At 42.7% G+C, this 15942-nt stretch overlaps 1 protein-coding gene across 3 annotated transcripts in view; it reads right to left on the bottom strand.

Annotated features, from left to right (window-relative positions):
- ZNF618 (zinc finger protein 618) overlaps nt 1–6746 on the bottom strand; it is a 222548-nt gene extending 215802 nt beyond the window's left edge. For all 3 annotated transcript variants that reach the window (XM_043981461.1, XM_043981462.1, XM_043981463.1), the window contains exon 1: nt 6642–6746. In XM_043981461.1, the coding sequence (XP_043837396.1) occupies nt 6642–6698 (57 nt within the window). In that variant the 5' untranslated portion in view covers nt 6699–6746. The remainder of the gene's footprint in view (nt 1–6641) is intronic.
- Between the last annotated feature and the right edge of the window lie 9196 nt (nt 6747–15942).

Below are 15942 nucleotides of genomic sequence, written 5' to 3'. Positions count from 1 at the left end.
TCTCACTACATATATCATGCTGTCTCCCTCTATTTTACTGTCTCACCTTCATTTTTAGTGTCCATGAGCCTACAAAACCTCTCAATGGTAATGAATATTACTGCAACTAGGGGTATCATTTTATACTCCAAAGTTCATAAAATCAAGTCCTAGAAGAGATCTTAGATCTTATTTTAGTCCAACCCTCATTTTATGACTTAGGAAACTGAGGCCCAGAGAGTGGTAGTGTCTTCTCCTACTGGAACACACAATTCCTCTCATTTCTGCAACAGGGACTAAAGTTTTGGACCTCATCACCCCTAGAAAAAGTCACCAGGATGGTTAGAGCTGGAAAGGACCACAGAAATTATGTAATCAAAGGAGTATATCAGACATGCTTCTAGAAGGGACTAGTCCAAGCCCTTATTTTACAGGTAAGGAAACCGACACCCAGGAAGGTCAAGTGACTTGCCCAAAGTCACAAAGATATTGTCAGAGGCAGAATTTGAACACCCAGGTCCTTTAGCTAATAGTACTTTCCCACAGTAGATAGTACTTTTTCCACTATATCATTTATGCTGCCAACCACCTCATTTTACAAATAAGGAAAATGGTGCCTGGAAAGCTTAAGTGACTTACCAGGGTCACATAATTGCTCAGATCCAAACTCTCCTGACTCCTTCCTAGCTGATCCCTCTTCCCATTACACTTATATAAAGACTAAATGTATAATTATCAAGCAGTTAAACTTGATTACTCTCTTAGGTTCCTTCCAGCCTTAACATCCTATCTAGGATTCCAACTAGATTCCTGAAAGGTTCAGATAAATGAATGAATGACAGATCTCCAAATGACTACTAATGAGAAGTTAAGGATACTGGGGGAGGGAAGTTGGTTCTCCAATCTTTTTGAGATTAACATTGTGGGGATCTGCCATTTCCTTTCATGGAAAGTCTACTAGGGCTGCCATCGAATACAGAATACTCAGAATAACCCAGCATGTCACTTTTGCTCATCTCATGAAACACACACACACACACACACACACACACGCACACACACTCAGACTCCTACATCCAACACTAATGTAGTCTCCAACTGAGACTCTAAGAAACCCTTCTTAGTTCTCTAAAGCAAGGATGGGCAATGAAATTGACTTTGATTATTGTACCTCCCACTCTGACAAGACAGTTCAAATTTTCTATTTGCAGATGGCTGGTAAGAAAACTGAGAACTCCTTGGCCAACAAACACTACTCTCCAAGCTGCCTTTCTAGTAATGGATCTTGCCAAGGAGGCTCACTCCAAATTAGTCATATTTTGTGGGCAAAACAAACACCTCAATTCATAAGTGGCCTTGAGAGTCAAACCCCGGTCAAGTTACTTAACTTTTCAATATTTTCTAGGCACTTCTCCTCTATGACAAAAAGCTGCTGACCTATGTTAGTAAGAGGAGGGGTTTTCCTCACCTAGGAATTCCCTATTCTAATGAAGTCGCAGGTCCAGTCCCAATCCCTATAAGGCCTTGGAATGTCAGAACAAGAGGGTACCTCAGGACATAAAACATTTACAACAGAGAACACAAGATGTTGACAGGCCAGAAGGGGCCTGTGTGATTATCTAGTCCAACTTCAACTTACAAATAGGGGGAAATGAGGTCCAGACAGGTGAATCAATTTTTCCCAAGGTCACACTCAACTGATTTATGGAAGGGACAAGAATTCATTACTATCCCTCCCATGCTATAAAAATCAATTACCTTAGGTAGCTAGGTGGTGCAGTGGATAGAGCACTGGCCCTGGAGTCAGGAGCACCTGAGTTCAAATCTAGCCTCAGACACTTAACACTTACTAGCTGTGTGACCCTGGGCAAGTCACTTAACCCCAATTGCCTCATTAAAAATGAATTATTAAAAAAAATCAATTACCACTAAACTCAACAAGTTGCTAGTTGTGTCTGAGTGATGTTGGCCTACTCTAGTCAGTTCAAAGCATCAGGACTCAGGAAAGAGAATTTTTAAAAATTTGAAAAAACATCAAGGTAGGCAGATGCCCAACCATCAATCCATAAAGGAGTCAGAGATAGCCAGAAATACAATCCTTCCCAATAATGCAGTATGACAATCAATTCCCCCTAAATGTATACAATATGGCAGGCTTCACTTAAAGAAAAGTCGATCCATGAAATACTGTTAACTTCCTAGGAAATCCCACCTATCACAGGTGATCCATGAGCCTTTTTTAAAAGTCTTCTTGGGAAAGAGGAGCAATCAAAGTTGAATATTACAATCATAGGGATGAATTCTGAGTTTCAACATGACCTTGAAATAAAAGTTCACTCATCCATCTGATTAACCATGGTAAGAGAGTTCTTATCTCACACAGCCAAGGAGCAGATACAAGGAATGCTGAATTCCTAGACGAAGCATGCCAAGAAATAAGTCAAAAGGTTGGGGAATGGTGGGGGGGGGGGCAACAGGGGTGGAATGGGTCTGATGCTAAAGCCATTTAAAAGTTTATTTCTCCAGTGAAATAGACCACTTGTTCTTTATTTTGTGGGACAGGAGAAAGGCTGGCTTATGCAACAATTGGACATCTTTGCTGTTTTCCAAATGACAAAAATGAGTCTTGAAAATGAAAAAACAAGAGTCTTGGATTCAAACACCTCCACATGGGACAGAAATAAAATAAAGGAAAATTCTTTCTCCTGACTTGGTGCAAAGACAAACAATAAGGAAAGCCCCTGACATTTCAAACCTTGTTAGACTAAAAACCACCAACTAACTCCTAAGACATAAAAGAAATACATGAAGTAATAATGTATCCATGGTGTGAGTGAGCATAAGCTATCTTGCCATCAAAACAAGCATGTCCATCATCGATTACCACCCCTAAAGCAGTAGCTGCCACAGAGTTCTACCCAAGGCCTTGGAAAAGAGTAGAGAAAAGACTGTCAAAAGTTAATAAGGGTTTATTAACAAAATAAAGTTATGTACTCACTTCTGTTCAAATTTCCAACTAAGGGAGAAGTTTCTCAAGTCATGCCCAAGATGAGGTTCATGCAAGTGGACACCAATAAAGATAATTTAATGCCATGAAAGGATGGTAAGGAAGCAAAAAATATGGGAACTCTGGCAACACATTATTAAATCCCTTTGTGGCAAATACTGTTGGAATTATCTGTTTTAAAGACCTTCATAAAGCAGAAAATATTTCCAATTCCCAACAAATAGCTCACTTACTTTAGACAATCAGTTCAGATATTTAGGTGTCTACAATGTGAAAATCACCACACTTAATTACAAGAAAATTTCAATATACAACTAAAGAATATAACAGTTCTTTTGGAGACCCTCAGAAAGAGTAGTAGTCAATAGTACTCTTTAATTTATTGGCCCAAGAAACATAAAATAGGGTTTGGAATAGGCTTCCTTAGATATCATTCTCCAAGCCATTGCTATCAACTTCCCTGGAAAGACTAATGAGGTCCCTGGGTAGGGAGGCTAGGTCTGAGTGGGCCTCTCATTCTTCCCCCTACTTCCCCATTGCCCACCTCAACATCTCATCCTGCCTTTTAGGCAACAACTCTCCTTCCATTGGGTGAGAGGGCAAGGAAGGTTGTCTAGCCCTGCATCTTTCACTCTTATAAGAACCCTTTGGAAATTCCCACAGAGAAAAGTGCTTCACAAACCTTAAAGTGCTATATAAATGTTAGTTATGATGATGACGAGTAAATATTTTCTTTTAATATATCATATACGTAAAACATAGATTGTTATAATAACTCTATTAAAATAAATAAAATATGCCCAAAGCAAATGAGGATTACTTGGAAAAGCAACACATCAGCTATTATTGAATTTAATACCATAATAAAGAAAGGTTCCACATGACTCATCAATCAATGACTGAGGACCATCAGAGACCAACTGGTCTTTCATAACTAGCTCTATAAGTATCTTCTCATTGAGCCACCCAGGAGTCTTCCCCATGGCCTGCCCAGCCTCCTTCCCCTGCCTTCCACTATTATCTCTACCCAAGGGAACCTAGGAACTGGGGTGGAAAAAAAGCAGGGCTCTGTTTTAGAAACAATTTGCCTACTAAGCTTCAATCATAGCTGAAGTAAGTATCAATTTCCCAAAAATAAGCCCTCAGTTTTCAGGGGGTTCCTTATTTTAATGTTCCAAATCTGTTCTGATTGAAATTCCTCTCACCCAAAAAAAGCCCCCATTTCCTTCTATTTCAGGCTAAAGAAACTGACTGAAATACCAGTTGCAGATGGTCTTTCCTGCTCAGAGCAAAAACTAGGTTCTGAGAGAGACAGAGACAGAGACAGAGACAGAGAGAGACAGAGACAGAGATTGAGTGTGTGTGTGTGTGTGTGTGTGTGTGTGTGTGTGTGTTTTCCAAATTAAATTTTGCTGCTACAGTCAGCTGGGTTGAAATTTTTCCTGTTTCTTCAGCAATGTAAGTGGTCCACTTGGGAAAATGGATAAGACTAAGAATTTTCACATTCACATCCCTTTTCCCCTTCTTTTTGTTGCTTTCTTGTCAAGTCAGTGAAATTTCCTCGTTTTTTTTTTTTTGGACAGATCCAAATAACATCAATGCTGATGGATTTTTTTCTCCTTTTAAAAGTCATCAATTCATATATATATATATATATATATATATATATATATATATATATATATATATATATATATATAACATACACACACAAAACACTTAAATCACTACCTTTTGCACAAGGCAACACTAACCATATCAAACCAACATGCCTAATGATGGAGAAAAACAACAATTCCAGGGAGAAAAAATTCACATTTCAGGGCTGATTACAAACAAGGAATGAGAAAAGGGAAATTTATAACTATCAAATGTCTTTCTACCCATGTCCTTATCAACTGATTTAGTTTAATGTTTAAAAATAGGCTTCTATGAATACATTGTTAATTTTTTCATAATAATGTTAATTATGCATATCTTATTATAATGGCGGTCTTGCCTACAAACCTGTGGGGTACTGAATTTTAAAAATTAATTTAAGATTATTTCTGAATTTGTGTCAAAGGTGGGAAAGATGTTCAAGAGCATTTCCTTTACAAACAAAAATAGAAAAACACAGATTCTGAAGCAAATAAAATCCAAAAATCATGTTTTTATTTAGTGTCAGCAAAATTTTTTTTAAATTTAACAAAAATTTCAAATCTTGAAATGAAAAAAGGGCAAACAATTTACTTTTAAATTTTCCATTTTCTAATCCATTCACTGTTTTTCTTCAAAACCTTGTGATTTAAATGCAGCAAATGTAAATGTAAAATTATCTCCCCCCCCCCAAAAAAAAACCTACAATTTTTTTGGGTGTGTCCAAAGCCAATCCCTACAGGGTCTCTTTTTCTCTAATCCTCCATGCTTGGAAAAAGAAAAACTTTAAATATGGTCAAATTGTGAAATCCGGGTTTTAATGCACTAAGCTAAGCAAGTTCCAAATTACAATGAAGTACAATTACTAATTGCTTCAAAAGCTAATTCTGCTAGTTTTCTTCAACTAAAGAAAAGCAGTTCTTCCTTGGCTCAGCTCAGGATGGCTATCTAAAACTGAACTGAGTTGGATGGGTAAAGCTTCCTTCCTTCTGGAAAAAGATTTTTGCTTTCTTCTCACCAAACCCTGAATTCATTCAAATTCTAGCTTAATTTTCATTTACACATTAGGAGGATTTGGCTTCAGGAATAAAAATTGTCTCCCTGCACTTTGGAAGCCTAAAGTAAGAATTTTCTCCCTCCCCAAGAGGAAGAAAGAGAAATCTTTTCTCCCTTGTCTCACAATTCAAACTTTTTCAAAAAAGAAGAAATAGCAAATATTTCCTTTTTTCAATTTTAATTTCTTTTTTTATTTACAAAATAGTATCCTCTAGGTGGCGTCGTTTTAATGGGAAAAAAAACTACCGTTTGAAGAAAAATTAGAAAAAAAAATTGAGAAAGAGAATTGTGGCCTAAAATAAAAAGATTGTTGCAAAGAAGGGGCGCCCTGGGGGGAGGAGGGGTGCGCCGGTGGGGGCGCCCAGAACCTTGGGGCCCTGCCAGGGGCAGAAGCAATTTGCAGATTTTTTAAGGGGGAGGGGGGGAGGTTGGAGGGGGTTGCATTTTTGCAAAATGTGAATTGTCCAAACTGTAATGGCTGCTGTTCGCTGCTTTGTTTTCAGGGCTCCAGTCCGAGCAGGGGGGAAGGGTGGGAGGGGAGGGAGTGTGTATGTGTATGGTGGGGGGAAACTGGGGCAAAAAAAAAAAAATAGAGCACAGCCCGCAGCGTGCAAAGGGGAGTCACCCCCAGACCGTCCCCGAACCCCAACATTTTGCAGTTCTTTTCCAAAGAAAAATATACAATAATCGGAATTACAATAAGACAGTTTGCACGGGGAAATGTTGCATTCCCCGACCCCCACCTCACCTCGCCCCCCGGCTCCCAGTTAGAACCCCCCCCCCTCCCCTCCCCGCAACCCCACAACGCTCCGCTCGGGGCTGCCCTCCGCCCCCTCCGGGGCGCGCCCCGCGCCGGGACAGGATGGGTGGATGGGGGGACACTCTTGCACCCCTTCCCGAGCGCCCCCCCCCCAGTGCCCGCGCCCGCGCTCACGCCCCCGCCCCGCCCCGCCCGCTGTACCTGCGGGGCCACCGCTGCCGCCGAGGAGCCGCCGCCGCCGCCGCCGGGCTGGTTCATGGGTCTGTGCTGGCGGAGGCGGCTCCGTCGCGTCCTCCTCCTCGCGGCCCGGGGATGTGGTGCGTGCACAATGCCTATGCCGCCGCCGCCGCCGCCTCCCCCGCTCCCTCCTCCTCCTCCTCGTCCTCCTCCTCGTCCTCCTCCTCCTGCTTCTCCTCCTCCCCCTCCTCCTCCCCCTCCTCCCCTCCCTCCCTGCTCAGGACTGGGGGGGGGCCTCCAAAGGGGGGACGAGCCCCCCGGAACACACGTCGGGCCCCCGGCTCTCCGCTGGTGCTGCCGCGCACCGGGCGCCCCTAGCCCGGCTCAGCTCGGCTCCACTGGGCTGTCCGCGCCCCCCAGGCCCGGCCCGGCCCGACTCGGCTCTCCTCCTCCTCCTCCTCCTCCTCCTCCTCCTCCTCCTCCTCCTCCTCCTCCTCCTCCTCCTCCTCCTCCTCCTCCTCCTCCTCCTCTTCCTCCTCCCCTTCTCTCCTCCTCCTCCTCCTCCGGCTCTGGCGGGTGGGCAGGCAGCCTCAGCCTCAGCCTCAGCGGCGGCTGCTTGGGCGCCGCGGGCAGCGCCGCTCCGGGCCCGGGGCCGTCCCCGCCGCCGCCTGCTCCGCCATCACGGCCGCCCCGGGCGCAGCCCCACGACGGCGCTGCCCGCCGATGCGTTCGTCTCTTCCTTCCTCCCTCCCCAAGCAGTCCCGTACACAAAGCGGCTGGGACTCCCGCACCCTCGCACACGCCACCCTCGGGGAGGGGGCGACCTGTCACTGACCGGCCTTGGCCCCCCTGCACCCCCCAGTCGCGCTACCTGCCTCCACCCCCCCAGGCCTCCTACTCTTAAGGGCTGGATTTGTGTTAAGCAGACCCCTAGAGCTCTTCCCCTTAACTATCAGGAGTTTGGGAATGTCACGCATGGGAAAAGTTTTCTGGGGAAAGGCCCTATGGGGAATAGAAGGAGTTAACAGGAACTCCTCCTCCCCTCCCCCCCAAAAAGACTTTTTTAATGTTTAAAAGTTTTGTGGTGAGGCCCTGGTAGGAACACAAGGAGTTAATGGAAGTTCTTTCCCATGCCATTGCCAATGGTACTTCTTGAAGAAAGTTTGGGAGTCGGGCCTATGTGGTACATAGAAAGTTAAAAGGTTAACTCCAACCAATAACTTCTTTAGGAAAAAAAAAAAAAGCTTGGGAGACAGGCCTTATATGGAATATAAGAGGTTAAAGGGTTAATCTCACCCAGTGGTTTGCCTAAAAAAGTTTGGGGGAGAGCCCTGTTTGGAACACAAGGGGTTAATAGCAACTCTTCTCTTCCCCCCCCCCAAGACTTCTTTAAAAAAGAAAAAAAAAAGTAGCAGTTTCTTCTTCTTCCAGCCTGCCAACTATAGGCCTGGCAGAGGGCTTCCCACCCTTAGCCAAGGTTGATGTGGGACAGGGACCGATGGGGGCGGTTCAGCCTCCAGGGTTTGGCAGGCATGGGTAGAAACGTGTTTTGGTGGGCTGGTGCTGCCAGAGCATCAGACACACGTGAACTCCTGTATAGGATGTGAAGGCCAAGCTTTGCACATGCCAAGCTCAAGCTTCAGGCTATCCCTGCCTTCTGGCAGTCAGTGGCCAGCAGTCTTTCCACCCTAAGCTTGATAGAACTTAGACCCATCTGGAGTGAAAGGTGATACACTTCCAGGGTAAATGCCCCCAAACCAGCACCCACAATTAAATAGGAAGAGTATCTTTGAAAGCTAGCATCTCCAGGGGCAAGAAGTCTTTAGTATCATGGAAGCAAGCTTGAACCTATAGGGACCTGGAATGGAAAGAGATGGTTCCCCCAAGGGACCTTCTAACTAAAAATCTATTATTCTGTAACTTAGACAGCAGGAAGTTTTCCTAAAAGCTGTTTTAAAAAAAAAAAAAGCCTTTAAAAGTGTGGTGTTGGGAAGCAAAAGTCAAGAAGTCTGGGTCTTAGCCCTGGCTCTGCTGCTAATAAATGTCACAAGAGTAAGTCAATTCTTCTCTCTGAGCCTCAGTTTCCTCCTCAGTTCTGTATGTTTATAAATCGCCTACTGCTGGGCTACAGTGCTGGGTTGATTCACAAAGACAAAATGAAAGTCTCTTACCTCAAGGAACATACACTCTAAAGGGGATGGGGGAAATGATACTAAGTGTGCAACTAAGTCAAGAGTCAATTTGGGAAGCCAGAAATGCCCCACTGGGAGAATCAGGAAGAGGAGACATGAGCTCTTATTCCAGTACAGGTGCCTGGGAGAGAGAAGATGCTGTTGATTCCCCCTCAGGTTTTCTAATGGCTCCTAGCCACAGAAGAATCAGCACCATCAATTACCAGTTCATAAAAACACGGAGCTGGAAAGGACCCAACAGCAGGCTTATTTTTAGTGAACTCTCAATTATTTGTGTGAAGTGTGCATTCTTTGGATTATCCATGGACAGTATTTTACCCTAGACTTAACTTCACCACTCCACCCTCCTATTTCCAGGAGTGGACCATCTCCCTTCTTATGTTGTGCATTTAGGGAATACAGCCTAATATTGACTTACCCTAAGAAAAACACAATGTAAACTATTTAAAATCAGTAATTTCTTAAATCAAAATAGAAGTCATTGGTGGATTGGCTATGATTTGGGATTATCCTTACTGTAGATTGTTTCTGTTGTCTTGGTAATCTCAATAGCTACCTCTAAAAATAGTGATATGAACTGATATTGATACATCACTTTAAAGTTTGAAAAGTGTTAGACATATATTCCTATTCACAAAAACCCCATGAAGTGGGTACTACAGAGACCATAGTTACAAAGCTAGTGAGTATGGCGTAGGCTATTTGAAGCCAGATCTTCCCGACTCTAAGCCTAGCATTCTTTCCAGGATACTACCAAGAAGGATTAATTCCCAGACTTTACATCTTTCCTTGAAGTTCAGAGGTTTCTGAATGCTTGTTTAGTCCCATGAGATAGAAGCTTAAGTGTTCTGCTTGATGTTGATTGTCCCAATGTACTTACTCTTTTTCCTTGTTCAGACCACATCTAGAATATTGTGTGTGGTTCTGGCCACCATGTTTTTAAGAGGGACAAAGACAAGCACATATTGAAGAGTGACCTGGATAGATCCAGAAACTCTGTCATGTGAGAAAGGACTATATGATCTGAGGAAGAGAAAACAGCAGATTGCACATAAGAGGTATCTTCATATGTTTGGGGGCAGGGGGTAGGGACAGTCAGAAGAAAAAATTGACTAGTTCTTTAGAGGAGAGCGCACCACTAGGACCCCATGGGTGGAAGCTTTTCCTTGTTCTTCAGTTATGTATGACTATTTGTGACCCCCATTTAGGGTTTTCATGGCAAAGATACTAGAGTGGTTTGTCATTTCTTTCTCCAGCTCATTTTTACAGATGAGGAAAACTGGGGCAAACAGAGGTAAGTGACTTGCCCGGGGTCACACAGTAAGTGTCTGAGGCCAGATTTGAACTCAGGAGGATGAGTCTTCAGGCCTGGCACTCTATCCACTTTGTTACCTAGGGTAGAAGTTACAGGGAGATAAAATTAAACTGGCTAAAGTGTAGAGAATTCTAAATAATTAGAGCTATCAAGGTTGCCAGAGGAGGTAGGAGTGCTAAACTCCCCTTCATTGAAAATATCTAAGCAAAAGTTGGATGACCATCTGTCAGAGATGCATTAGAGGAACTTCCTACATTGGGTAGGACACTGGACTAGATGACCTTTATATAATCAGAGCCCTTCAGCTAGGTAATCTGATGGGTAGAATGTAGGCCATGGATTCAAGAAGACCTGAGTTCAAATGTGACCTCAGACACTAGCTATGTGGACCGTGGGCAAATCACTTAACCATTTGCCTCAGTTCCTCATCTGTAAAATGAGCTGGAGAAGGAAATATCAAACCACTCTAGTATCTTTGCCAAGAAAACCTGAAATGGGGTCATGAAGAGTTAGACAACAACTGAAAAACAACTAAACCACCACCAAAGAATGGGGATCATAATAGCACCTACCTCCCAGGAGTGTTATGAGGATCAAATGAGATAAATAACTGTAAAGTGCTTAGCACAGTGCCTGGCACATAGTAAGCACCATATAGATGTTAGCTCTTACCATTAGTATTGTTTAGTCAATTCCTTTAATTAACAGATATGGGAACAAACCCAGATTAGAAAGTAAGGCTTGTGATCACCACTGACATATAGCAAAGCTGGGACTAGTATCCAAGAGTCTTGTCTCTGCCTGGTGTTCTTTGCATTCTCCCACAGCGTCTTTCTCCAAAGTCCCTTCTGGTTATAAGATCCTATAAATCTATGGTTCTATTATCTGAAGAAGGGTTAGAGGTTGAGAGTTACAGACCATCACAGCTGAGAAACTGCAGGCGTAGTTCAAAGTTAGAATTCCAGGCAGCTTGGAGCCATCCCACAGCTGCCTCCCTGCTCCCAAAATTAGTATTAGGATCCCAATCGTGTATTGTAGACACAGAATTCTTTTTCTTCCACTTCAGATCTTAGGGTGACTAGATCCAGGACTGGAAAGGGGATAACATCACTGTAATCAAACCTGGTTAGACCCAATCAAGATTACTCTTTCATTCTGAATACATTTCAGAAAGGACATTGCTAAAATTGTATCTAGAAACAAACAACCAGAATGGGGAAGGATACAGAGTTTGGGTCAGGTGATTATCAGTTGCAGAAACTAGGAGCTCATTTGGAGAAGACAAGACTTCATCTAGTTAATGGTCACACAAGTAGTTAGTGGAAGATCTGAATGTAAAAGTCACCTCCTGGGACTTCAGTTAGTTTTCTGATGTCCCAGACTGCCTCCCACAACTTGTGTATATGTTGTATCCCTACAGTAAAATAAAGGCTCCTTAAGGACAGAAGCTGTTTCCTTACTGTCTTCTTATCCCTAGCACCTCACCACAATGCCTTGCCCATGGGGAACACTTAATATACGTTTATTGAATTGAACCTTTAGAACTATCCAACAATGTATGGCTGCCTTTGGAGGTTGTGGGTTCTCCCTAATTTTTTTTTGAAGGGTAATGGGGACTTACCCAGGGCCACACAGCTAGTAAGTGTCAAGTGTCTGAGACCAGATTTGAACTCAGGTCCTCTTGAATCCAGGGCCAGTGCTCTATCCACTGTGCCACCTAGCTACCCCCTCTCCCTTATTTTTAAAGGTCTTTGAGAAAAATTTAGAGGACTAGCAAGTGGTTTTCTAACCTTGTAGTTAAGTGAACAGAATTCTGGACCTGGAGTCAGGAATGACCTGAGTTCAAATCCTATCTCAAATACTTAGTAGCTGTGTGACTTTGGACAAACCACTTATCCTCTTCTGTAAAATGAGGATAATAAGTCTATTATTGTGAAGATCAAATAAGATAATATGGAAATTTTTGGGAAACTTTGTAGAGCTACATACACGTTAGCGGTTATTCATTCTGACCTCCGAAGCTCATTCCATCCCTGAGGGTCTGTGATTCGGATTTAATTTGTATACCTACTTTAACACACTTCAACATAGTTCAAGTGACTGATCATTAAATATCATCTGGAAAAAGGCTCTCAACCTGGGCTCTGAGAACTTTTTATTTGAGGCAATCTTTGTCCCAGACAACATAGCTAGTAAGTGTCTGAGGCCCAGTTCAAATTCAGGTCCTCCTGACTCCAGGGCTGATTGTGTATGTGTGTGTGTGTGTGTGTATGTATGTAAATGTGTGTATATATATGTGTGTGTATGTATATGTGTGTGTATGTGTGTATGTATATGTGTGTGTGTGTGTGTATATATATATATATATATATATACACATATATAAAACAACCTATAAATTGGGAGATTTACATCCTCTTGAACTCAGATCTGCAAAGTTATACAAAAGCAGAAAGTAGGATTGCACCACCTAGCTGCCCCCTGAGAACTTGTTTTTAAAAATATTTTGATAACTAATTCAATATGACTGGTTTCCTTTGTAATCCTAAAAATTTCATTTTATGTGTTTAAAAGCATTATTCCAAGAAAGGGTCCACAGGCTTCACCAGACTGCCAGTGGAGTCCAGGACCCAAAAATAAGGTCAAGAAGCCCTGATCTTTTTTCCTACCTCCCCCCTTTATTTTGTAGATACAGTACCTGAGTTTCATTTCTCGTTTCTTTGTTTTCTTGGGAAATTATAAATTGAGAAAACTAGAGAGGGGAGGAGATATGAGAGTGGGAGGGAGAGAGGAATGGAGGGGAGGAGCTGCAGGCCCCAGCAGGTGGGAGACACAAGGTAATATGAGCTTTCCACAGAGAGACCTTTGGTTTCCTAAACAGAAACTGACCCTGGACCAGAATCCCAGGCCAGACCTTGATTAAGAAAATATTTTTAAAGGTAAAATGTGAACTTGAGATATTGGAAGGGGGCAGAGGGAAGGGATCAGTTTGAGACCCACCTCTCTGGAGCATCAGTTCTCAATCTATAAATGAGAACATTGGATTAAATGATCTCCATGTTCCCTTCTCACTATAAAATAGTATCTCTTTCTTGTCCTTTGGGACACTTATATTTGCCTGATATCCCAGGACCCTTAAAAGGAGAACAGTCAAAAACACGAAATAGCTGTTCTATATAGTTCTCCACTTCTCAGATGCCTCATTGTGGCTCAGAGATGAGCTTGGTGTTCTTGAAGGCTATGGCAGTGATCAGCAAGCTCTGGCAAGCCCTGCCAAGCTGGAAAGGCTTTACATTCAGGCCACAAATCAGACCGACAACTGAGGACCAACCTAGCTAAGTCTGGAGAGGCTCATAAAAATAGCTAGCATTTATATAGGCTTTAGAGTTTACCAAGCACTATATGCATATTAACTCATTTGATCCTCACAACAACCATGTGAGGAAGGTGCTATTATCACATTTTATAGATGAGGAAACTGAGACTGAGGAAACTTGTGATTTGCCCTGAGCCACATAGCTAATAAGCATCCGAGGCAGAATTTGAACTCAGGTCTTCAAGACTCTGAGTCCATTGTGCCACATCTTCAGAAAGCAAAACACTACCAGATGATGATATTTTTGACCAATGAAACTCACACAACCTATTTGATAAAACTGGGAATTTATCAATCAACAAGCAAGTGCCTACCATGAGAGAAGAAGCATAAGGGATAGAAAGCTGGCCTTGGAGTCAGGAAGCTTAAAGTCAGCCTGTATTCACCTGCATTCCAATCCTGATGCAGATACATAAGGGCTGAGTGACTCTGGGCAAGTTACATAAACTCTGAATGTTCTAAGCAGCTCTCTAAGATTATAAATTGCAAATAAGGCATAAACTTGCATCGGAAGAGGAAGTGTCCTCAGTCAGGAGTTCCCTAAATCAATGAAATTACCCAGTCCTACTATGTGCATGGTAGATCCAGAATGGGAAGGAGCCTCAGATGCCATCAGGTCCAATCCCTTTCATTTTATAGTTGAGGAAACTGAGGCCAAGGAAGGTTTAGGTGCCTTGTACAAGGTCACAGGGGTAGCAATTGTCAGAGGCAGCAGTTGAACCCAGATGCTCAGACTCCACAACTAGAGCTCTCTTTCCATTATACCCCGCTGCCTCCTAAAACAAAGATTTTCTGTCATCCTCCTCCCCACTTAACCCATAATACAAAGTTTGAAGTCTTAGTAGAGGGAGTACCCAATGACAAAATCATATCTTATGAAGCATTTAAGTATATGTGTATGTATACGTGTATATATACATGTGTGTGTATATATATACAGATACAGATACACATACATATACATATACATATAACACAACCTATAAATTGGGAGATTTAGATCCTCTTGAACTTAGATCTGCAGAGTTATAGAAAAGCAGAAAGTAGGATTGTAACATGCATTTAAGCAAATGAGAGATTATATGCTCTGGAAAAAAGCTACCACTCCCTATCCATGTGACCTTGGATAAATAGTTTCGCCCCTTGAAGGCTCAGTTTTCTCATCTTTAAAACGGGTATAGTAGTATTTGCCTCACAGGGTTGATATGAGGGACAAATGAGATCATATGGGCTTTGTAAAATGTTATGAAAATGTAAATAATTATCATTAATTATACTTAGCATATCTGCTAATGTTAAAATTTTTCTTCAGTAGCTGGTTCATTTGTTTGTATCTTTTAATTCTTGGACTTTGTGCTTCACATCCCTTCATTAGATATAGTCTAAGAAAAGGGTGAGAGAAAGGCAGAAAGTGTCAGGGTTAGGGGCAGATAGGTGGCACAGTAGATAAAGCACCAGCCCTGGATTCAGGAGGACACTTGACACTTACTAGCTGTGTGACCCTGAGCAAGTCACTTAACCCTCATTGCCCTGCAAAGAAAGAGAGAGAGAGAGAGAGAGAGAGAGAGAGAGAGAGAGAGAGAGAGAGAAAGAGAAAGAAAGAAAAAAGAAAAAAGCATCAGGGTTGAATAAACTATACCAGCCTGAAGCAGTAACACTGGGACTTACCACCACCACCACCACCCCAGCTATCACCGTGGAACAATCCTGGTGGAGACATACCTCCCCCGCCCCGGATCCACTCAGTTGTCACAACTACCAACCACCAACCAGCTGCCACCTGTTAGAAAGGTGACTCTAAGAACCCAGGAAATAGCTGTACCCTCCAGACCACTGTCCCTACTTCCATCAGTCTTTCCCCCAGCCATCATCCAATGGAGCAGCCCTTGTCAAGATGTGACCTAAAAGCTGCTTCTTCAGGTGCTGTAGCCACAGCTACCAAAAACCCAGAAAAGAAAATTCTTACCACCAAAATCCTTAGTATTTCTAAGGGGCTAAACTTCAGAAAGGGGCTTGGATTTATCAATGGAAATGACACTAAAGATGACAGGTCACCACTTATTTTACTGCTGTACCCCAAGGACCATGGAACCTTTTCACCTGTCTTTCAACTGAAGCCTCCCATCTATATTGACTCCCCCATTAGACTGTGAACTTCTTGACAACAGGGACCATATCTTGCTTTTCTATTCGTATCTGGTGCGCTTACTGCAGTACTCTGCATATAGTGAGGCTTAATAATTTTTTTAAATCAGTTATCCATTCTCCCCTCTTGTCACACTGAGACTTGAACTGAAACAAGACAGGGATGGTCTGGAGGGGCTAGGATTGGTAATCCAGCATAGCAGGTACAACTCCACATGTCTAGAGACTAGATCGAATCTAGGGAGAGAAGTTAAGAGAGAAGCAGGGAAATACAATAGGTCTAGGCAAGCAAGTAGG

This window comes from Dromiciops gliroides, chromosome 2, assembly GCF_019393635.1.
Source record: "Dromiciops gliroides isolate mDroGli1 chromosome 2, mDroGli1.pri, whole genome shotgun sequence".
NCBI classification, from domain to species: domain Eukaryota; kingdom Metazoa; phylum Chordata; class Mammalia; order Microbiotheria; family Microbiotheriidae; genus Dromiciops; species Dromiciops gliroides.
The sequence above is the reverse complement of the archived record's forward strand: the minus strand, read 5'-3'. Positions and strand labels throughout refer to the sequence as shown.